General features: G+C 47.8%; 1 protein-coding gene across 8 annotated transcripts in view; it reads right to left on the bottom strand.

The window, feature by feature from the left end:
• Positions 1-1,824: 1,824 nt before the first annotated feature.
• The window catches only part of ATP2B4 (ATPase plasma membrane Ca2+ transporting 4), a 97,886-nt gene continuing 76,002 nt past the window's right edge, over positions 1,825-23,708 (bottom strand). For 2 of the 8 annotated variants that reach the window (XM_036442086.2, XM_036442087.2), the window contains 9 exons: positions 23,447-23,534; positions 21,941-22,047; positions 19,827-20,018; positions 19,281-19,494; positions 18,325-18,536; positions 17,477-17,584; positions 15,614-15,790; positions 12,119-12,296; positions 6,175-6,229 (listed from right to left, as the gene is read on the bottom strand). In XM_036442086.2, the coding sequence (XP_036297979.1) occupies positions 6,204-6,229; positions 12,119-12,296; positions 15,614-15,790; positions 17,477-17,584; positions 18,325-18,536; positions 19,281-19,494; positions 19,827-20,018; positions 21,941-22,047; positions 23,447-23,534 (1,302 nt within the window). In that variant the 3' untranslated portion in view covers positions 6,175-6,203. Of the gene's footprint in view, positions 6,230-12,118; positions 12,297-15,613; positions 15,793-17,476; positions 17,709-18,324; positions 18,537-19,280; positions 19,495-19,826; positions 20,019-21,940; positions 22,048-23,446; positions 23,535-23,708 lie in introns of those variants that run through there. The other 6 variants (XM_036442085.2, XM_036442084.2, XM_036442090.2 and 3 more) reach the window with 5 other exon arrangements.

Genomic DNA, 23,708 nt, shown 5'->3' with positions numbered 1-23,708 from the left:
GGTGGCCTTGACCGGGAATCAAACCCTTTGGTGCACAATCTACACTCTAACCATTGGGCTCACTGGCCAGGGCTGTTCTCCCTCTTATGTGTGGATGAGGGCAATCACTTGTTCCTAGCCCTTCCTTCCCCGGCCTCACTTCCTCTTTCATGCAAGGTTTCATGCACCTTGCTTTAAATAAGGCCAGCACAGGTAGATCTGGAGTGACAAAACCCGTCAGCCTTTCAGTGCAGTGTTCCTGGGTCTAACCTGACCCATAGTGCTGTGTGGAAGGTGACCTCCATTACAGGGACAACCGAAAAACTAACTGGGATGGGACCGGCTCCATCCCAGCAGAGAGGGAGGTACCTGGCTGAGTGTGATGGCACCGGCCACTCACAAAGCATTTCCCCCGCCTACGATTTCACAAGCAGCAGCCAAACTTCTGATTGTGAGCTGGCTTTCCAAACAGGTAGGTTATTCAAGTCCTCTTCGTCAGTGTGACATGGCGTTCTGGTTTCACCAGCAGCCTCTCTGGGATGGCAGTGGGAGGCTACTCCAAGGAGACCGCTCCCTTCTATGCGTGTGTCTGCTGAGGACAGGGAGGCGTCCCAAACAAACTTCAGAGAAGTTAAGACTTATGGTTGGTTCTACATCAGGATACAGGCAAGCCCAGAACCCAGACTCTGCTGCCTATCAAAGCTGAAAGTATTACAGGCATGGACCTCCAGTTAGGTTCACGCTGGGGACATGATCCACACAGAAAGGGGCACAGGATTGCATGTTTTATTTACAACAGAGTTTTAAAATTATTTGCTGGTACCCAAAGAGTCATCTCTGGATTTCCAGAGGAATTCAGGTAGTTGCCAAGTTGTATGTGTACTTGGAAGAGAAATAGTCTCTCTTTGTAGAGACCAACCAACAAACCCAGTGACTGTAGGGGGAGAAAATGATGGCTGAGGAAGGGGAGACTCACCAGCTGTTATTAAAGACTAGAGGTTCAGTGCACAAATTTGTGCACAAGTGAGGTCCCTAAGCCTGGCTGCTGATCAGGGCCGATTGAGGCCTGCTGGGCAGGGGGACGGACCGTGGGAGGTTGGCTGGCCGGCCCAGGGGAGGAGGAGGGAAGGGCCACAGGAAGTTGGCCAGCTGTAGGAGGTTGGCTGTGGGAGCACACTGACCACCAGCGGGAAGGTCCTGTGTTGAGTGTCTGGGCGTGTCATAGTGACTGGTCGGCAGGTTATTCCAGTTGGTCAGTTGTAACAGTTGCTTAGGCTTTTATATATATAGATTGAGGCCACATAAACTATTCTTTTCTGGAACTGGGGGTAGGGAAAAGGATGGAAGAAAAGAGAGTGGTCTTTTCCACGCAGTAACTCCCAAGGAGCCAAGCTGGCTTTACACCCTATTAAACCAACATCTCAGGAGACACTGGTCTCTGCCAGAAAGCTACTTTGAAGTTCATTCTTCTCAGTGCCTTACTGTGCACTGGGGCTAGGAGTGTGGATCCTTAAGATCCTGTCTGGCTTAGCAGAGAGGCGCAGACCTAGGGCCTAGCAAGGAAAAGGTGAGAGTGGAGGGGAAATATAGGGATGAGCTTTACGAAGGACTCTGTGTGGATGTGTTTTGCACCCTTTTTGGCAAGGGTAATTGGGCTACGAGGGAATGGGACTAGCAATTGGGGCACGGATCCCCAAGGGAGATGTGGCAGAGATGCAGATCAGGGCCCATTCGTAAGCTGAGTTCTGGGCTTGCAGAGAGGTGTTCCCCACAGGGCTGTGACACACTCTCCTACCTTCAGCAGACAACATTGCCCCAAAGTGAGACACACCGAGGACAGCACAGTCGCGAGTGGGCACGGGCTTTATTCTCAGTGCACAGCAGTTCTGCGTTCTGCTCATCAGCAACACGTTTTATTGGTTCCAAAAAAATTATCCCTTTTGTTCCCATCTTTTCAAACTCCTGCTCTTCCCGTCTCAGCGGAACAACATATTTGAATTTCAGATTTGTCAGTTTGTAGCATTTCCCCTCTATGAACCATATAAATACATGCAAAACACTGTACAGAGAGCTTAAATAATATCAAAATGCAAATACAGATTGGGTGCACTGTTAAGCCGAACTGCAAATTATGGCAACACACACTGGGGTACACATTGCTCTGATATCACCATTTGCTTATTGATGTCATGCAGACCGCAGTGGCCTAACTTTTGTTTTTATTATTTTATACAAAAAACAAAGCAAAACACACAAACCAGTGCTTGCTATACTAGTTACAGAAAAAAAAAGAAGAAAAGAAAGTCAAAATTCCTATCTCTGTGCTAGTTTGGAAAGAACAAAGTAGTTAGGTTGGTTGGCACATATATATATGGCATATTCACATATGGCATATATACATATGGGGCGGAAACATGAACCAATAGCCACTTTGGCCAGGGAGCTCACCTCCCTCCATCTCTCTTGGTCAAGAGGAAAGGGGACAGCGGGCCTAACCGCAGGGCTGGGAAGGCAAAGGAGACTGGCACTGTGCCACCTGCAAGGGTGTCTGGTCTACTCCGAGGGAGGGGCTGGAATGGCTTAGAAACGGCAGGCATTGGCAACGCCTCACCCCCACCGCCGCGGAGGGGCGGTCCCTGTCCGGAAAGTGAGGAAGTGGGCACTTGGTGATGGTGCAGGGGCTGCTTCAGTCGATGGGTAAGGAAGCAGGAGAGAAGGAAAGCGTTTGGGGGGTGCAGGGCACAGGTGATCTTGCCACGCCCCTCTGGGTTGTCGGCAGTGAGGCAATCACTCAGATGTAAGTGCACATGCTCCCCTCTGGCGCTCAAGGGTGAGAAGAAACCAAAACCTACAGAGTGCCAGAGGGGTTTCTAGAAGGTCTCTCTGCAGCTTCCAGGGATGCAAGTCATTTCAGAGGTCAGAGGGCGCCTACGGGAGGGACCGAGCTCCAAGACTGTCGGCCAGGGCTAGAAACAGCTCTTACAGCTCTATCCCCACTCTACAACTGGCACGAAGCCTTTCTAGGAGAGGGGAGGAAGTCCTGCTCAGATCCTTGCTTAAAAACTCACTGATGGAAAGTTCCAGGGACAACCGGAGGTAAAAGAACCTTATTGGAGGTAAGATATGCAAACCCCAAATTAGAGGATCCTTGCAGCCCAAGAGATGTTCATGTCTTGGGCTCCACACTGCCAGCTATGCATCAAGAAACAAGATCCAAGTAAGGCCACTGACCCTTATCCCATCTCCCAGGGGTCCACGCTCATTCGCTGCTGTCCCCTCCAGCCCCCTGCCTTCTTACTGGATGCTTTCCTTCCCATCAGCCTACCTGCCGCCCATTTTTCTAGGTTAATCTAGGACACTATTTCCCCCTTCTCCCCATCAGACCCTTTTCAAATCCAAAGCACCGTTTTGGAGAAAAGCTTTAACTTACGCCGTGTTTACTCACTGTCAGTTGGATCGCTGAAATGGAACAGGAAAAAACTTATATAAAAAACATAGGCACATAAACACTTAAACTTAGTTCCGCAGCAACAAAATGTATATTAAAAAAGTCTAGAACCCAACAAGTTCCCCCCACCCCCCTAAGTATAAAGATGGCTGTTTGGAGAAAGGAATTACGCGGCATTGGTTTAAAAAAAAACAAACCAATGACAAATATACGAAGTCACCTGTCAAGTGCAACAGCTGGTTATGTGCTCCCTCCACAGGGGTTACACGACAGCACTTTATTGTACATCCTTTTAAACAAAATACATATGGCTGACTCAAAAAATACGTTTCTGATCTAAAGAAAACTATATATATATATTTTTTTTTTGCATAATATTTCTATATTTTTCTCTCCTACCGTGGAAACTAGAATACACAAAAAACCGTTGACTGAAAAAGTAGACGCTGGCTCTCAGGAGTAACCTGGCGGCACCATGAGAGTCTTTTTGGAGCAGGAATGGTAAAAATAGCCTCCAAAGTTTGTTATTGGCTTTTTTTTTTTTTTCCTTTTAAAAACTGATCTGAGGTAATAAAAGACAGAACGAAATCTTCCAATGTACTTAATAAATAGACAGGTGAACACCGGACACCTCGCGTGAGCCGTCTTTCCTCCCCCATGTTACAGACAGAGAAAAGGTCGCTGACGCAGGTCACCTTTACAAAAACCCAAACCCAGCTCGGGGAGATTCTGTAATAACGGGATGTGTCGGGAGCATGCTTCTTTCCTCTTCCTGCCTCGGCCAGCTCAGGTGAGAGTGGGAGAGGGGGTGGCAGCCAGAAGAAAATGCTGGAGAAGACAGGTTCGGGTGCCCTTCCTCTCACAGAGGGACATCTGGCAGTTCGCAAGAGCCTCCAGCCCTTCTCCCTCCTCCCATCGCGCGGCAAAGTGGGGCAGGCTCCCCCAGCTATCCAATGGGAGGAGGGAACTGGCAGACACGAGATAGAAATGGAGCTGCTGCAAACGTGGCTCCACCTTGTCCCATGAAGGAACGCTTAAAAAGTTCCCTAGGAAAGTCCCCGGCTCCCGAGAGGCAGGCGAGAGGGGATGCTTTGGGCAGTGTTCAGGGAGAGAAGGCACAGGGCTTGACGGTGTAGCAGGTGAGCACGCGCTGGAGAGGGGCTTGAGTGGGGCACGAGAGGGGAAGGAGGAAAGGATGGAGGAGAGGTTTGCAGGGTGGGTTTTTTTTCTCTCTCCTTTAAGTCAGCAAAATGTCACTGGAGCCTCCCACTTTGGATTCATAATTTCAAAATCAAAGTATTTGATAAAGGTCGGGACCTTTTCAGAGACTGGACAAGTTAAGGAACACAGCAAGGAACAGAGTTAGACAATGGAAGGGAATATCAAAGCTGGTACCCAAGCTCAGATCCTAGACAGCCCTTAGGCCTCTCCCAAGGCTTCTCAAGGCTCACTGCCCCCAAAACCAGGTCCTGCCCTCCAAGAGCCTTGGCAGGTGGCTTTGAAAGCAGCAGAGGTCACCCCAGGGCTCCATAAGAGCTGGCCAGCTCCTGGTCCTCGATACCAAAGTTCAGTTAGGAGTCAGGGCCATTCTCAACAGACTCATGTACCACCACTTTAGAAATAGGAGGAATCTCAGGATTATGATAAAAATTACCCACCACACCTATGCAAGCTTCATGGTCAAGGTTGATCTCCTTAGGATGTAGAAACGACACATACCTGGCAAGTTTAGAAGTAGATAACCGATACCAGCTCTCAATTGCTTCAAAAGACCCTAATTAGCAAAGAAAACCTGTGTGCCCATAGAACTAAATCAATGGTTCCATTGGGCCCAGAAGGGAGAATGGTCAAAGTTGACTTAATTCAGTCAGGTCCTTTCCACTTTCATTGCAACTTAAAAATAAAAATGGTGTAGGTAAGGAAGACAATAGTTAAAGAGAGAAGGGAAGTTTGACCGGAAGGGTAGAAAGAGTTAGAGGGCTTTAGGGATAAGCTTTCAGAATGGGAAAACAATTTTAACAACGATCACTCTATAGGCTAATTCCATACATTCCATTCCTGCTTCCCACACAATTCATTTGAGAATATTTGTCTTGCTGAACCCTCAACTGAGGTGATACATGACCCAGACACATAAGGTACACTCCAGAAGTCAGGAGATGGCAACATAAGCATGAATACTGGGGGACAATTGGGTTGGAATGAATGCTAAGAAGATCATAGCATTTCTTTAAAAAAAAAAAAACGACAACTCATACACTCCAGAAGTAGGTTCTACTATTCACTGGTCCTGCTACAAACCCCAACTCAAGTTTAAGTTGAAATCCTTGTAGGTTACGTTCTCTTGTCTCTTCGTGGTCAGGCGAGGGGGCTCACACATAATTGGGAGCAGCTGACACGACAGTGAAAATTCCCATCATCATCTTACAGATGGGAGAGATGAACAAGAAATAGGGAAAGCAAGAGTGGGGAGTCAGAGGATGAAGTTCAAACGGATGTCTCCAGGCTATGTAGAGGGCTGTCAGGGTGGGAGGGAACAATTTGCACCTGGCTGCAATCCACGGCATTGTTGTTTGTGTTGGCGGATGGAGTGACCTCACCATCCAACAGCAGCACCCTAGTCCCAGGCTTAGGAACCTTTTCAAAACTTTCCTCCTCTTGCTCATCCAGGAGTGGTGTTCGTGGCCCCTCCTCATCTATGGCGAATTCAGGGTGGGTCATGAAGTTGTGGATGGAGTTTTGGTTCCTGGGTTTCTGGATGCTTTCATGGAGGGAACTATGGAATGCTTTGACCACTTTGATCTATACCAGGGGGAGGAAGAGAAGGATAAGAAAAGACAGATGTGAGAATTGGCCAGTAGCATAAGGAACTGGTGGTCTGAGGAGAGAAACAAAATCCAAACTACCAAACATTATGGATCATCGACACAAAACCATACAATAGGACACTAGAAACATTTACGTGGCTCAACTTTCAAGCATTGGGGTGGGGTGAGGTGAGGAATGGCAAACAACGAGGATGTTTCAAAAGCTGCAGTTAAATAAAAACAGGAAACCCAAAGCAAAGTTAGCATTCCCAAACAATCCACTCTTACAATAAAATGAAACAGAAAACAAAAAGGTTCATTAGTTCTTTTGAACAGAGGGCACAAATGTTGGAACGAGGTGCAAATTAATAGCCAAATTTAAAAGATGAGTCAGACATGTGGGTTTCTGTGTTGAGGCCAAACATTTTGTGAATGTGGGATAAAAAAATTACACATTGAGGTTTAGTTATCTGTTTAAAAGCCTCAAAGAGCCAAACACATACCGATCTGCACATAATACACTTTGGGTGAGAAGTGGCCATAATTACAATACAGCAAGGCAGACAAACCAATCTTCATTTGTGTCAGCAGCATGCAAGAAATGAGAACTTATACTGTTCAATTGAAGAATTGCTCTTTCATCAGGTAACACACATATATTTATATCCCACAACTCCACCCTGTCCCCTTCCTTCTGCCCCTCCCCTGGAAGATGCGGATGAAACAAAGGTATCAAAGGTATCAAAAGATGCCTTCCTCCTGATACTGGGAGAAGACCTTCCTCTCACACTCAGATGCATGTCTATGTCTCTGACACATGGCAACTCTGCCCAGCCTCATCGCTTCCTCCAGCCATTTCTAAATTGCAAAGAGAAGCATAATTGTACGTGAAGGAAAAGGATGGGACCTAGGTTGGGTGCAATCCAGGGGGCAGTGCTACAAACAAGTGGCTTTTCTCATGGGGTGGATGAAGAAGATGAAAGGAAAAAAACAACAACAATGTGTAGTTTTACTGGGCAAAGAAAGGGATTCAATCAATTTAGAGAAAGGAGAAAAATTGACCATAATTAATCTCTGTGACCAGCCTGTGCCTTACCCAACACCACCCACTTTGGCAGCCTGCTTTTCTGAACTGCAGGTCTCTCCAAGGTGTGGGGAACCTTTTTTTCTGCCAAGGGCCATTTGGATATTTATAATATCACTAGAGGCCTGGTGCATGAATTTATGCATGAGCGGGTGTGGCTGGCCTATCCCGTTTGAGGCCCATTGGGCTGGGCTGGTGGGTTGTGGGGAGGGGCTGATTGGGGCCAGATCAGACTGGTTGACTGTTGCAGTCATAGCCACCGTTTGTTCTCGACATTCTGGCCTTTCCACCATTCCAGTTGCTGGGCTTTTATATATATAGATTCTCAGGCCATATAAAACTATCACCTTAAAAATTAGCCTGCTATATTTGGTCAAACATTTAATTAACTCACTCCTAATGACTTGGCAGGGACAGACCAAATGATTTTTCAGGTCTTATATGGCCCATGGGCTGGATGTTCCCCACCCCTGCTCCAAGGGAGGATTTAGAAACTGGTGTAGTAGGATTGGGATTGGGAGAAAGTTAAATCCTGAGAAGTTGGAGAGAGAGGCCAGGGGAAAAGAAAGTAGTTATACGATTTTCATTGGTGGCTTATTCTAGTCTTGTTTGAAAATTCTTCCCTTGGAAAAGAAGTGGGAGTAACACAGGAAAAACTATTGAGGTGGGGAGGGGGGATAGGGACGAATGATGAGTGTTGGGTTAGGGCATCTCATACCATACTCTGCTGTTTAACCAAAGAATACATTCCTGGAGAAGAGGTAAGAATGTGGAGACAGCAGAGCATACAAAGAGTCAGGCAAATAATTTGGTTGGATTGCCTGTCCCAGCACTTACTATCATTGTAGAGTGCCTTCAAAAATAGCATGCAAAGAAGGTTCCCTAAGGTCTGTCTCTGCTGGCTAGACTTGCCTTAGTCTATGACAGCCTGAGAGCCCACCAGGACTGAGGGTGCTCAGAGCTTACAGGGCAAAGGATTCTTTGCCACTCAATAGAATCAATTCAACACCCCAACCAAGCAGAATCAAGGAACCAGGGCACTCATTCACCAAGCTGAAGAGAAAGTAAGGACCTACTTTTCCATCCTTCTGTGATCCCTACTGACCATCTGATAGGTGAATTTTACCCATTATGTTCTCTTTGATCCAGATCGGGGTGAGATTAGATAGAGAGTCTCCACCTGGTCTTCAGGAGGTCCCAAGTTTTAACTGATCTATGTCAGACTTAGAGCAAGGCAAGTTGGTTTGAGTAAACCTAAACTCAATGCCTTCTCCCTTGGCCCTGGTCAAGAGAAGGGTTCAAAGCCATGGCACCGCCTACAGGGGTGACAACATAGGCCTTACTTTCCATCTGCTCTTGAGATCTCAAAATTTCCAAGTGCGGCAGGTGAACTGGTACCTTTATACCACCAGTTGATCATCTTCGATATCAGCAATTTTCAAACTTCCTGCTTCTGTTGTTTTAAGCATTGAATACTTTATAGAAAGAATGGTATTTGAAGTCTAATATATAAAACAGATTAAAAAAAAACTGGGGTTGTAGTGAGGGTCTGGAGCCCTATTTGCTGGCTTTTCCTCTCACCTGTTGGGGTGATCATAACAGCTGTTACAGGTATACAATAAGGGAGATAAAAAAGGGAATTGGAGCTGGGTAAATGGAAAAAAATAGAAACATTTTCTTCTTTGGGGGGAGCAAGGAACAGCCATCTGGCTAGACTGCAGGACTTCTGGAATCTAAAGGGAAACCAGTCACCTGCAAGGAAGCTCAAGTGAAGTAGAGTCTGGAAGGTGGGGTAGGGGGCAGGGGGAGGGGGTAGAGGGCATGGGGCTGGGCCAGAATGCTCCTCAAGCTCCACAGGGGCCTCAGAGAATACATAACTCCCGCTGACGAACAATCACAAAAAATACCCTCCTCACTCCACCCCAGACCTCTTCCCTGCCTGGGGCATCCTGCGTGGTGCATGAGCAGTGTACGGGAAACGAGACATAGCTAGTGAGGCAGGTGCTGTGAGAGCTTTAGGGTCTCTCCACTCAGCCCATCAACCCTTCCTTCCCTGGTCACTATCTCTGAAAACCTTTGGGGAATGTCTTTTCGGTGGTCCCTGTCCTATTGGTGGAGTGGTTCACTGAAGGACAACTCTTTCTCATGACTCAGGAGCCCTAACCAGGCTAGACTTTAGTGCTAGCTCAATGAACAGGCAGATGAACACTCCACTTCCTGGGCTGGTATTCTGTAGTCTTCTGCTCACTTTTCAGAAACCAGGGGAGGAGAAGAGATTAGGGCTTTCCTACAGAGGAAAATCTTTTTTTTTAAATTTAATTTTTAATATTTTATTGATTTTTTACAGAGAGGAAGGGAGAGGGATAGAGAGTTAGAAACATCGATGAGAGAGAATCATTGATCAGCTGCCTCTTGCACACCCCCTACTGGGGATGTGCCCACAACCAAGGTATATGCCCTTGACAGGAATCGAACCTGGGACCTTTCAGTCCGCAGGCCGACACTCTATCCACTGAGCCCAACCGGTTTCGGCAAGAAGGAAATCTTAGGGATTTATCTACTGAAAGTTAGATAAATAACTGAATTCATTTGGAGATCTAAAATGGGAAAGGAAGTTTTAAACATGAGTATAACTTCTAGAACCTCCAAGGAAGAAGGAGCCAGAGAGAGAGTAAGGATGACCTGTCTCTCCTGCTGGATTTTCTAGTCTTTGATGGTTTGCAGCCTACCGACTACCAGCAATTCTACAAGAGCCTGGTGGGCTCTGTGTCTTCTGCTTAGCTCCTTCTACCATCGAATTGCTAGGTTATCTGATATTAACCCTTCATAAAAGGGATGATTAAAAAAAAAAAAAAGAACAAAAATTAGTTAGAAGGACATAGCAAAACTAGAAGAAAACGGAAATAAGAGAGGAATATGGGAGAATTAGGGTGAGAGGCTCTTGGATATTTGCAGGGTAAGATTTATTTAGTTCTTTGACTGCCTTTGGGCCAAAATAAATATGTATTTATATAAAATCCCCCCACCTCCCATACCTCCCATAAGAACACTTGCAGCTGGTTAAAAAGACAACAAGTAATCTGCCCTGATCCAGGTAGCTCAGTTGGTTGTTGTCCTGTACACCAAAAGGTTTTGGGTCTGATTCCTGGTCAGGGCACATACCGAGGTGGTGAGTTTGAACCCTAGTCAGGTATGTACACGAGGCAACCGATAAATGTTTCTCTCTCACATTGATGTTTCTCTCTCTCTCTCTCTCTCTCTCTCTCTCTCTCTCTCTCTCTCTCTCTCTCTCTCTCTCTCCCTCCCTCCCTCTCTCCGTCCCTCCCTCCCTCTCGTTTATTGATCAATAAACAAACATATCCTTGGGTGAGGGTTTTTTAATAAAAAGACAACAAATAATCTAAGCCTGGCCCATCTATGCAGCTTATAACCATGCGAACTACAAACAGTGTAACTGTTATTTTTTCATCCTCTCTCCCACAAATCCCTGTGTTAGAATAGGGGGTTAGGAGGAAGGGAGAGAACTTCCTTCTAACCCTCAGATACTTGAAGCACACAATATACTTAATAGAGAGGGATTCCTTTCCTACCAATACTGTAATAGCACTATCAGCAAACAGACTTCTCTCTCCTCTCTGTATCCCATTTGGGAAAGGTAAAACAACTAGCAAGAATCCAATAACCTACCAATGGGAACACCATTGGTCGAGTGTGGGCAGCATCCCAATGGCTAAGAAAGGGGTTCCTGAAACTTTATGTGCAAAATACGATATGAAGGGCTTGCTGTACACGAGGCAATGGCTTTCAAACTTCCTGCTTCTATCTTTCTATTCTATTCCTAGAAGCAAGAAACAATAATAATAATAAAAAAGGTTGCTCTTTTTTAAAAAAAATACAAATATCACTTTCCCTAGATTTTATTTTTTATTTACCTATTTTAAAAAAAGCTTGCTCTTCAGAAATTCCTAAATAATAAGTTTAACAGGTGAAGAAAAATGTTATTTTGACCTTTTCTTGTGTTTTCCTCCCTAGAGGAGCATTAATTGACTCTTACACCAGAATTTGGTTTAAAGTCCCTGAAAAATAAAAGCAGCTCAGCCCTGGGCATTCGAATTGAACACTTTCACGTCTTCACATTCAATTCTAACGTTTATGCCAACACTGCCAGCTAATAGAGTGGTTGCTAAAAGGAGTATTATTAATGGCAAAGTTCAATATTGGTTTATTATGACTGGTCTAGCGGTAAAAAACAAAACAAAAAACCCCCCAAAAAACAAAACCATGGGAACAACAGTTCTCTTTATTCCTTTCTTAGGAGACCTCAAACTTGCCCCCAGATGAAGAAAGTCCTGGGTTTCATTTGACCTAACCTTACATCTAGCCTCAGGAAATAGAGTTTAGATTCTCAGGAGCAGATGGAGAGGAACAACAACATATCAGAACAAAGTAAAATACAAAAAAAAATAAAGCAAAGCAAAACAAAAACCTCGAGGAAAGAAACAAGCAATGCAGAGGGAACAATTAGAAAACAGGGCTATTGTCTTTAAAATGGCTATGGTTTAATAGATTTTTAACATTATAGGTAAATAAATAAATAATCAATCAATAGATAATAAATAAATAGGCAGGCACATAGGCTTATTTTTGGAGTGGGCTTTTTATCCAGTTTTTCTTCCCTTCAGTCAAAGATCCAAAGGAAAACCAAAAGAAAAAGATAACCATGGCTGGTTAAAGTGGATGCCACGTGCTCTCTTGTGGTCATTTTTAGCAAATCATGCATCATAATAGACTATCACTCACTGCCCAGAGTAGGAGATGAAACAGCAGCAGCAACAGAAGTGTTGGGGGAATTGACTGGTACAACTGTTACATAGGATGAGCTAGGATCATGTTTTACATCAAGGTGTTGACCCATGGTTGGTCGCTTTAGGACTCCCTTAAAATTGGCTCCCGTCTGGAATGTGTTAATTACGTCGATCTGCAAAGAATCAGAGAGTGAAATAGCTTTGCTCCAAAGTCAGAGAGAGGTGAAGAGAGAGAAAGGAAGGGTAGGGTGGTGGAAGGTTCGGGAAGGGGGACAGAAGGAGCTGGGGAATGGGGCAGGAGAGAAAAAGCCAGATAGTCCCTCACACACAAGGCAGTGGTGAGGGGCAGGGGGAGATGCGTCCATTGCACATCACACTTTATTTAAGGAACAATTTGCCATGGCGTCCAAATCCCCGGCCAGAACCCAGCCTGCTCTCCCCTGTGAGCCAAGTGGAAGGTATTTTATGTATGCCGGTATCCAAAGTGTTTAAAATTTGTAGGGACTTCCACCCTTCATGATGCCTCTAATAGGGACAGCTTATTCACTGTGTTCTCTTAAAAAATCAGGTGTGCGATTTAAAATAGAAGGAAAAGTATATATGATTGACCTCTAAACCAATGAAATTGGCTACTTATTTTTACAGATTTTCCCAAGAAAATAACTCACGTGTTTAAAGGAAAAACAGGAGCATGTAGCAGCCCATACTAGTACATAGCGGGCCACGGGGGAAAGGCTCCTGAATCATGGGTTGCTGGGCTCTCACTCTTACGGGGTTCTTCTCTGAGGCATCTTCCCCTTGGTGTGAGGTGGACAGGGGCTGAGAAGGGAGCTCAGAAATCCAATGGCCAGGCTCTTTAGAGAGGATGCCACTGGCTGCATTAACGCATTGGAGATCCCGAAATGTCTGGCAGAAATGCGGACAATAACCCAGCAGGTAGACTGAAGGAAGGAGGGGCAGAAAGAGTTGTTGCTAGCTGGTGGGTGGTGAGTAGCCTTAAGGCTAGCCCTGCAGAGCGACCTTTGGTCTCCAGGGGCCTCCTTATCTGCGACAGAGGCGATCCATGCCATTTGTTTTCTAACCATGATCTGGGTGTGGGGCCTTGGTCAAACCTACCATCCTTCTCCCTGACCCCTAAGTAACAAGGAACAAATCAAAAGGGGTTCCTTTATTCTTTAGAATCTGGTAGAACCATCTTAAAAACGCCCACATGCTTAGCACCAATAGCCAATCTCCCAGGAATGCTGGAAAGGGGCTGATTCCACTCATCTGACTGCATCTCCCAGGAGAGAAGGTGGGAAAGCAGGCGTCGTGCGAGTCAGCTGCTCTTACTTAGGAAGCTTTCTGAGAAGCCAGGAAGGGAGTAGGGCTAGTTTCTGGATTCGGAGCTAGAACACCACCCCCTTCACCAGTTCTCGGTTCCAGGGACAGAGCAGCCTGATCCCGCAGGAGGAAATGGGTCTGCATGGAGCGAGGGTTCCGCTACATGGAGAGACACCTCCCTGGGTGCTTTCCTAGGGTTACGGGGTCTCATCTTCCACAAGGAAATCTGATCCCAGTTAGACCTTCTCCAGGTACTAGAAGTTTGTTTCCCAAACTTCAGCTTCCTAGTGCTTTTAGCTCCCCCAGCTAACAGGACCGGGATGGGACAAAGGCTAGGCAACACCTCCTCACAACCCCCCAAATATTGCCATAGCAACAAGGGTCAGGAATCAGATGGCAGGGCATTTTGTTAGGACTCTGCTAAGGCTGAAGAATTGTGCCAGGAGAGAGCTTCAGGTGCCAGATACACGTTGGCATAGGCAGCCTCGTTTGCTTATAGTCAGGTGCACGCTGCAATGGCACGGATTTGGTTACTGTGGCATTCCTTAACAGGCTGCCTTTGCTGCCTACGTTTAGGCTTTAATGCCCTTCTGGCCCAACTGCCTCACGCTCCAATAGGGAAAGGTGGAATTCTTAAAGCTCTGTAGGCCATGAAACTACACAGTCCAAGGAGTGAACATTGGTGGAGGAGGGGGAAGGAAGGAAGATCCATGAATCTCAAGCCCCAGGAGAGAAGACTGGCCGGGTGCCAGGAAACACCGGAACAAGGGAATCCTGGCTAGGAAAGAAACCACAGAGCAGAAGAGGAGGCAGAGGATCCTGAGGGGAAGAAAAGCAGACAGGTTATTTCAGAAACAGCAGGTGGAAAGGAAAGCATGGGGCCTTGGTGACAGGAGCCAAAGGTGCCAGGGTTCCCTGGGCACAGAGGCCACTGCTGGATGGGCCAGCAGCCTGGAGAGTGGTGGGACTCGGGTGGGGACTCGGGATGTCCCGAGGCAGTGTGTGCAGGTCCTGTGGGAACTGCCTTCTCTGGGAGGAGGGACTCGAGGAAAGGGGAGGGAGCCCCAGTGATTTCCTATCTGGCCCCTTTCCCACTCCCACTTCCTTGCCTCCAGGAGACAAGTTCTCAGCAGGTATTTAGTTTAGAATAGCCATTGTACCTCCTCTCTGTGCACTGAGGAGAAAAGGCTAAATATCTGCAAGGCTAATTTTAGAGAGTGACACTTATTTCTGGGTTTTCAGCCAATCAGTAGAGAGGAATAGGCCTGTTCTCTCTGGAGAGCATCCTTGACATCTTTGGATTTAAAGTTTCTTCAAGTGGGAAATCTCAGGACCAACACAACTGAGGCACGTGGGGCAAGAACAGGGAAAGCGATAGGGTTACCAGGGCCTAGTCCAGCCCACTCGCCCAGCAGAAGGTAGACGCAGTGACATAAAGAGTCGGGGAGAGTTTCTGTGAGGTTGTAGGCAGGGGACTTAAGAGCAAGAGGACAGCTTCTCTTCTCTTTCAGAAATTGCAAGAACACAAAGCTTGAGGAAATGACAGTTTCCTTTCGGGGAAGCAAGTACCTGCAAACGATACTCAGGTATGGAGAGACTACTGTCATTGATACATACTTAGCCATCAGGTTCCCCACCGTGACCTTAAGTTCCAAGTGGGGAAGATATAAGAGGGTGAGTTTTTTTTACAAAAATCCCTCCAGGTGGCATGTACATTACCTGACAGCGGCTTGAGAATGTGCATTAAGTGTCTGCTGGGGCTGCTGGCATAGAGGCACTGTCTAACTCCTTTCTTCTGAAGGGGAGGGAGGGATTCTGAACTTTCTCTCCCTGGGTTAAGTCTAGTGCTTGCAAGAGACCTCGTGTGGGAAGCCAGCCCAGCCCAACGGAGGGTGGGAAAGGGGCGTTAGAACCAACCCAAAGCCAAAGGACTGAGCTCCCCGTGAGTGTCCAGTGCTCTAGGTCCCACGACTACACTCCCCTCAGAGGAGCTTGCGCAGCTGCTTCTGCCCCTGTCTGTCCTAGAGCCAGGGAGCTAGGGTTGGCCATTAGTAGCGGGCCTTCTAAGGGAAGAGATGTTGGCCACCAAGAACTGATGCCCTCCCCAAACTTCCCAAGATGGGGAGACTTCCTCTCCCAGGATGAGGCTAGACCACTATCCAAGTACCTGAGTCTGGATTCGGTTCAGACCACGAAACCAGAGGATCTGGCCTCGGCGTAGCTCCATCTCCGCATGGTCAATTTCGTCCATCCCCTCCGCATCCTTGGTGATCTCCTCTTTGGCAGTGCCATGCCCGGCCTCCTTCAGGAACTTCAGGGATTGGGTAGGTATTGTGGAGATGACCTGAGAACAGGAAAAGGGGAAACACCAGAATCAAGGCCAGGCCCTTGGGGAAGTTTCTCTTTGCCCGATGACCCGTCCCATTGGGAGAAAAGTAGGGAAGCACTCGAAGTGTCTACATGCTGTCAGGACCTCAGGAGGGCTTTCTGTATAATATTTGTGGACATCCAGCAGAGAGCTTATATTCTAGCATTTGACCAGTCATCTGCCTCATTATAGTTCCTCCTTCTCCTTCTGTCTCAGTTCTTCCTTCTCATTATGCCAGGTGTCTTTTCAGGGAAGTAGAACTAAGATGCCTGGTACATAGCAGGAGGGGATAGAGACAAGGACTTGGGGGAAAACAAGTCTGGGGAAAAGATGGTCATGTTACATGTGTACGAGTAAGGGGTAGAGAGGGCGTTGGAAAGAATGAGCCTCTTCTTCGTTACCACCTGCAGAGCAATTCCTTGCTATGAAAGTGTAGTGAAAGGGTACGAAAGGTCTTCTTGGACTTGGGTGAGGAAGGAGGTGGGACAGGCCATGGGAGAAAGGACTATAAGTATGACCAGAAACCATGGAGCAGTAGGGCAGGCTTGTCATTCAAAATAAATCACTTGGTGAGCTCAGTGCCTGTCAATCAATTGTCTTCCATATACAAGAGGAGGAGTAGACAGGGCTCGGGTGGGAAAGAAGGGCTGTGTGGGCAGACCATCCAACACAGACCCATGGGTATTCAAACAGGAAGAATGTCAAAGCTATGCTTTTGAATTTTGGAAGGAGCTGCTGTGATATAGAATAAAGGCTACAGTCACAGACTAGACTCAGGTGAGAGCTTCAGACAGTAGGTGAAACACCCAAGCTTCGCCCTAATATAAGCTACTTTAGGGACACACTGGCAGAAATCCTTCAGTGAGCAGAACTGGGTTAGGAGCTGGGATAAATCCTAATCAGGGAGGGATCTGGGAGGTATGAGAGAAACAACTAGCGGGTCTCCAGGGAGGGGTCTTTGGGGTCTTGCAAAGTGGTGTTAGGACAGGAATGACACTCTTACCAGACCTGATGACATTATTATGATGCGAACAGCTAACATTTATTGCAGCCTTAGAGTAGACATGGTTCTAAGTCATTCTATACAGTAACTGATTTCCTGATTAATAACAATGACCAATGACCCTGTCATCCTAAGCTGAGGAAACCGAGGCACGGAGTGGTTAAGAAACTTGTTCAAATGATACAAAGGAGCACTGGCGTTCAAACTCAGGCAGGGGAGCCAACATCCGTGCTCTGAGCTATGTGCTAGACTGCTTCTCCAGAGAGCTTGTGAGCCTGGACTTCTTTTAGGTGAGAGTCAGGCATTCAACCCAGAGAAGGCCACGGTGAGGAACGAAAGAGTGGGGGAGCCTTAAGCCATTCCAGCCAAGTAGACAGGGCAGGACTGAAGCCTCATTAGAATAAAGACATATGCTTTGTAAACTCGTCTACTTCTATGACCCTTACTTTATTACTATAATATTATTTTAAAGCAAAATTTCATTTAAATTCTCTATTCCCATCTCAGAGAAGCTCCAGGCCTGGTCAGAGAAAGATCCAAAGCCTCTAGAGTGATGGGCAGTGATCATTCCACCTCGGGACCCTACAGGACGGGAAACATTTGTAAACTTGAGGTCTCCAGGCTGAGTGCGCGCACAGGGAGGACGGGCCTGTACTCACCTGGCCCCACAGCAGCTCTCCGATGCCAATGAAGAGGCACCAAAACCACTGGGACAGGCTGAGCTTCGTGCAGCTGAAAGGTTTCCCTCCAAATTCCACGATGATAATCTTGAAGAGAGAAGGGGGAGCCCGCATCAGGGAGGTGAGTAAGAGGCAGTTAGCCCTCCCACTGAGGCCATCAGAGCCACACAAGCCCTTGCCCCAGGACCCTTGTGGTCTAAGCCCTGATTTGCTTGTGGGGAAAGAGAAAGAAAGAAAAGAAAAAAAAAACACAGGAGAGAAGGGGAGAAAGACACAGGCTTAAGCACTCTGACAAGGAGACAGTCTTACCTTTGACTAGAGCAGAAGGAAGGGCCCCACTCCTCTTACCACCAGGGCAGCCATGCTCTTGACCCCGGTCCCCACAGGAGCCCAAGCCAGGCTTATCTGTCAGCTAGTGCACGCCATCACTGCCCTTTCTCTGTGAACTGCACAGCATGTTCTACTGAGAGTGCCCACAGCACGTGCATGCACATCTCGTGTGTGCTGGCAGGAGGCGTGGGGAGGGGGTGGAAGAGAGTGACCCTCCTTGGGGTCACGTTGTGAGATTTCTGTGTTTTAGGCAGATAACGAAAGGATTCTACACGTCTTGTTTTATTTGTCACCGACGTGCTGCCTTGAGCTGGAGTACGTGACACAGCGGTCTAGAGCCAAGTGCAAACGGAAGCCAACGGAGAACCCAGCAGCCCACTGCCTGCGGCCCCATCGCTCCCTCACTCCTTTCCCCAGGTCCTTGGGGAACCCTGGCTCCCAGCGACTGGCCTGTATCACCTCAGACTTCCTAACCCCAACCCCAGCTGGCATCTCACCTGGCTGATGAATGTGCCCATAACCACAGAACAAAAGATGAGATTACGGAAGATGCCTGCAAAGACATTCCTCTCTCCGTGGATCTTGCGTGAGTTGATCTCATTGAAGAGCTGCATCAGCACAAAAGTGTTGAAAATAATGGTGTAGTGCTGGGTGGGTGGGGAATGTAGAGGTGCGTTCCTCCCACTATCAATGTCAAAGAATTTCTCACCTAGTGGAGAGAGGGGAAGCACTGGAGGGTAAGTATGAACTCAGCGAGCTCGGGGTGAGTCAGACACGTGGGTGTGGCCGTTCTGCCTGCTGATGGCTGGTGTCCATTCGAAGTGGTCGGTAACTGAGCTATGCTAATTATTAAATATGTCAAATATTAGCTCTGACCCCAACGTATCTGACTGTCTCTCAGTATGCTCCGATATTTATCTTCTTGTAGTGCAAACTTTGTAAAACTTTGTGCACTAGAGTCGGGCAGACATAGGTCTGAATCTCAGCGCTGCTATGATGTGGCCTGAGCTTTTGTTTTATGATCTATTAAAAAAGGGTTGCCGGTTTGGCTCAGTGGATAGAGCATTGGCCTGCAGACTCAAGGGTCCCGGGTTCGATTCTGGTCAAGGGCATGTACCTTGATTGTGGGCACATCCCCAGTAGGGGGTGTGCAAGAGGCAGCTCATCGATGTTTCTCTTTTATCGATGTTTCTAACTATTTCTCTCCCTTCCTCTCTGTAAAAAATCAATAAAGTATATTAAAAAAAAGTTTAATGAAGCTCTTTACAGAAGCACATAAGCCGGCATGATGTGTCCTATAGTGGGGTCAGAGGACACGCTAGTGAGTGAGCTGCTGCTCTCCTCGTCTTGTGCTCAGCCTGCTCCCTTCGGCCTTCTGTCCTCGGGCCACCCCCTGCCCCATCTCCGCCCAGCACCCCAACCCCCACCTCAGGCCTCCCCACACTCGGCTCACCGGCAAAGACCAGGAAAAAGATGATGGTGAGCTGATAGACCGCGTGGCCTAAGATGTTCTTCATCATAGTCCGTGAGATCAGAGGCTTATTTCGGCCATAGGGGCGGCGCTTCAGCAAAGAGTCTGTGGGGGGCTCCGTGGCCAGGGCCAGCGAGGCAAACGTGTCCATGATTAGGTTCACCCACAGCATCTGCACAGCTTTCAACGGGGAGTCCTGGGGGGTGGGGGGGTGAGAAGAACCGGTGCTTTAGCTTTCCTCAGAAGCCACCCTCTCCTCACTCGTCACCTTTGTCCCCGAGATGGCCTGGCTCCCGCTGTCCCCCTGGACTTGGGGTCTGGCCACTTATCGGCTGCCTCCTGCACATTTGCTACTGGTGATGGGGACTGCAACCTGGCCCGTGCCCTGACTGGGAATCGAACTGGCCACCTTCTGATGCCTGGGATGGCACTCACCAACTGAGCCACCCCGGCCAGGGCGCTCCCCACGTTCCTCAGCCCCTGCCTCATCGCTCCCAGTTCAGCCCGCTCCACGCACACTCCCCTCACCTGAGTGATGCAGGCTCCGGTGAAGGCCACGATCACGGCCACCACGTTGACGGTGAGCTGGAACTGCAAGAACTTGGAGATGCTGTCGTAGACGTTGCGTCCCCACATCACGGCCTTCACAATGCTGGTGAAGTTGTCATCGGTCAGGATGATGTCTGAGGCCTCCTTGGCCACATCTGTGCCTGCAATACCCTGAGGGAAGACGGGAAGGAAAGCTGAGAAACCGGATAAAGCTGCATTTACCAGCATTCTGAACCCAGACTCCATTTCCTGACTCCCAAGAAGCTTCTGACCTAGGACTAACGCTAGAGGGCACACCAGCGACACAAATACGAGTTCTTTTCTTTTCTAAACTGATGAACAAAAACAGACCTGGTGACAGAGAAGCAGAGGAGTTGTATGCATATATATAAGCCTAGCCCAAGCCTAGGACACAGACACCAGGGGGGTGAGGACATACGTGAGGGGGGATTTGGGGGGTTAATGGGGGGGGATTAGGATACATATGTAATACCTTAATCAATAAAGAAATGAAAGATTGAAGCTGCGTTGGTGGTATAGTGGTGAGCATAGCTGCCTTCCAAAGAAATGAAAGATTGGAAAAAAAGAAGAAGAAAAAAAAAAAAAGAAAGAAAAAGAAAAGAAAATGAAGGGAAAATGTGCCACCGTCACTATACAGAAAAGAGGGCTGAGGCCCAATGCTCCCACCTCACTACTGAACCCAGAAGGCAAGTCAATTATTTTCCCATATTCCTCTCTCTTCCCTCCTACTCCCCCACCTTACAAACGAATTAAAAGATAAGAAACAAGTTCTATCCTACCTCCCAATTCTTAAATTTCCTTTGCCACTGTCAGTATCTCATGTAAGTTCTTACCTGCTCTGCAACGTTAAGCAGAAGCAGTCTGACAGCACAGTTCTCAAGTCTTATCCTTGTTCAAACCCTGCCACTGGGCAAGCACCGAAGGCTTCTGAGTAGACGGTTGGGGGTTGAAAGCTGTGCTTTAGACCCAGTGAGCTTTCTGGCCTGGCAGGCAGAGCCCTCGGGAAGTGAACCCTGAAGCCCTTTCAACTTGCTCTTTCTGCCCAACACCCGCTGGTTTATTCACAATTCCCTGGATCTCTCATTCACCTTTAGAGCCTAGACTAGGGGTGTCGAACTCAATCAGAGAAGGGGCCAAAATCTAAAATCCAGCCTAAATCACGGGCCGAATGGTTTACTGAACAGTCATAAACTGTCATTGTGATGGAAACGCAGCGGAGTGCAGTGATGACAGCGCGGTGCGGGCCACATTGCAAGGCCTGGCGGGACGGATTTGGCCGTGGTCCTTGTGTTTGACACATGTGGCCTAGACGTTTACTTACCCCATCCCCCCAAGTCTGGAACCTCCACTTTCCCCATCTGCTTAAATCCTGCCTGTCTTTAAGGTCCCTCTCAATTAAGCTCTACTTGCTTTGCACGGCTGTCCCTAACATCCCTGGCCCGTGCTTCTATCCCACGTCAAACATGCCTTGTGACTTCTGTAACCCGCAGAGGAGCTTGTGAGGATTAATAAGCACAAAACAAACAAACGAGAGCTTCACGCACCACTGAATAAGGTATAAAATTAAAAAGTAAAACAAAGCAATCCCTAAACTAAAAGGCAATATGAGGTAAATGAACTGGTGTAACAGTTGGTAGCACAATCATACAAAGGAAAAAATGACCCCAGTGACTTTTTAAAAAAACAACAACACAGCAAGTGGATGGCACATTCTTAGTAGGATGTACCTGTGGGGTAAAAAGAACTATAAGAAAAACCTTTCACTGCTTTTAGTAGAATAATTTAGTAGAAGATATTGCTCTTTTGAAACCATTATACACAGTACATTTTAGAATAAAGCAAATAAGAGCACACAATCCACATGGAACACCAATTTTCCACGTGTGCCTAGACACACAATACTACCATGGCCACAGGGCAAGTTCAAGTAGGTCTCAGTTCCTGGGAAATGCCACTTCCTCATTTCCCTGCCTGTGTCACTTAGTCTTCGTACTCAGTGGTCCCCGTTTTTGCATATCATTCCTGGCTGGGTAGGTAGAGGGATGGAGTGAGAGACAGGAGCAGCTGCTTACCATTGCAAAACCCACGTCTGCTTTCTTCAGAGCCGGCCCGTCATTGGTGCCATCGCCTGTGACAGCCACCACCTGTCGCTGCTCCCCAACCATGCTGTCAATGATGCCTGGGAAAAGCAGACAAGCTCGGTCAGTCCGCCTGTGCCGTCGGAGGCCATTTGGCAAGCCTTGTCCCCACACAAGATGCTTCTCTGGTCTTCTTCCCCGATCCCGCCATCACTTCCCTTCCCACTTCCCTCTGGTGGATGCACTAGAGCAGTGGTCAGCAAACCGAGGCTTGTGAGCCACATGCGGCTCTTTGGCCCCTTGAGTGTGGCTTGGCATTAAAATAAGGTGACCAGATCGTCCAGGTGTTGGCGGGACAGTCCTGATTTCTAACAAATTTTCCCGAGTCCTGCAGTGTTTTTAAAAAGTCCTGATTTTTGGAAAGAATCTTTCCAATGTTTCCAATCTTTCCAAAAATCGGGACTTTTTAAAAACCCCGCAGGACGCCGGAAAAATTGTTAGAAATCAGGACCGTCGTCACCTTACATTAGAACCACTTCTTCAAAACAGACTCACCCAGGCCAAAAACTGACTTCTGCGCATGGGCCACAAAGTTTCAATCGCACTGCAGTGTGCACTCGCACGTGGTATTTTGTGGAAGAGCCACACTCAAGGGGCCAAAGAACTGCATGTGGTTTGCGAGCCACAGTTTGCCGACCACTGCACTGGACCATCACCCAAGGGCAGTGCGCTGTTTTAAGCGGAGCACTCTGAGCAAGAAAGTCTGTCCTCCTCACACAGCGCCTGGGGCCCCAGGACAGCTGTTCTGTGGCACACAAGCTCCACCGAGGGTCGAACTACCTACCACGTCCGCACACCAGCGGGGCAGTGTGGGTACGCCACCTGTCTTTTCCGCTTCACACTTAACCTGTCATGCCTAGTTCATAGTATTATTGGCAAACAACACGCAGGGTGGGGCAAAAGCAGGTTTTCAGTTGGGAGTGGGTGACACAATTTGTTCTTATTTATTTATTTATTTTTATTAAAAAAAATATATTTTATTGATTTTTCACAGAGAGGAAGAGAAAGGGATAGATAGCTAGAAACATTGGTGAGAGAGAATCATCGACTAGCTGCCTCTTGCACACCCCCTACTGGGGATGTGCCCGTAACAAGGTACATGCCCTTGACCGGAATCGAACCTCGGACCTTCGAGTCCATAGGCCGACGCTCTATCCACTGAGCCAAACCGGTTTTAGCTATTCTTATTTATTAATTATTGTATTATTTTCCATACAAACAGCTGTCAGCCTGCTTTTCCCCTAACCCTGTATGATAATGTTTAAAAATAACTTTATTATACGTCTTATACTCACAGGGGTTCAGCTTTTGCTACACTGCATGTTGTCCCCAGGACCCACCCTCTTAGGGACAGGGAAGCGGCTTTGGTATACGGTTTCTACCTGTCCCCGCTCGGCCCGTCTTCCCTGCCCGTCCCTGCTGCTCAGGGGCTGACCTCACCTTTCACCAGCGTGTGCTTGTCCGTGGGGGACGATCGAGCCAGGACTCGAAGCTTAGGCCAGATCTTGTCCAGTTTTTCTTGCTCTACCTGCCAATACCAGACCACACCTGGGTCAGTCACGATCAGAAGACCCCCCCCCCCAAGGAAGAACCCTCCTGCTCCGCCCACTCCAGGCTGCGGGGAGGGCTGTGCTCCACGCCAGGGGTGGGGTCGCCTGCATCAGTGCAGATGCAGCAGGGGACCCCGTCTCCAAGGGCAGAC

Source organism: Pipistrellus kuhlii, unplaced genomic scaffold (assembly GCF_014108245.1).
Source record: "Pipistrellus kuhlii isolate mPipKuh1 unplaced genomic scaffold, mPipKuh1.p scaffold_m20_p_18, whole genome shotgun sequence".
Taxonomy (NCBI): Eukaryota; Metazoa; Chordata; class Mammalia; order Chiroptera; family Vespertilionidae; genus Pipistrellus; species Pipistrellus kuhlii.
Note: the sequence above shows the minus strand (reverse complement) of the source record. Positions and strands in the feature narration are given on the sequence as shown.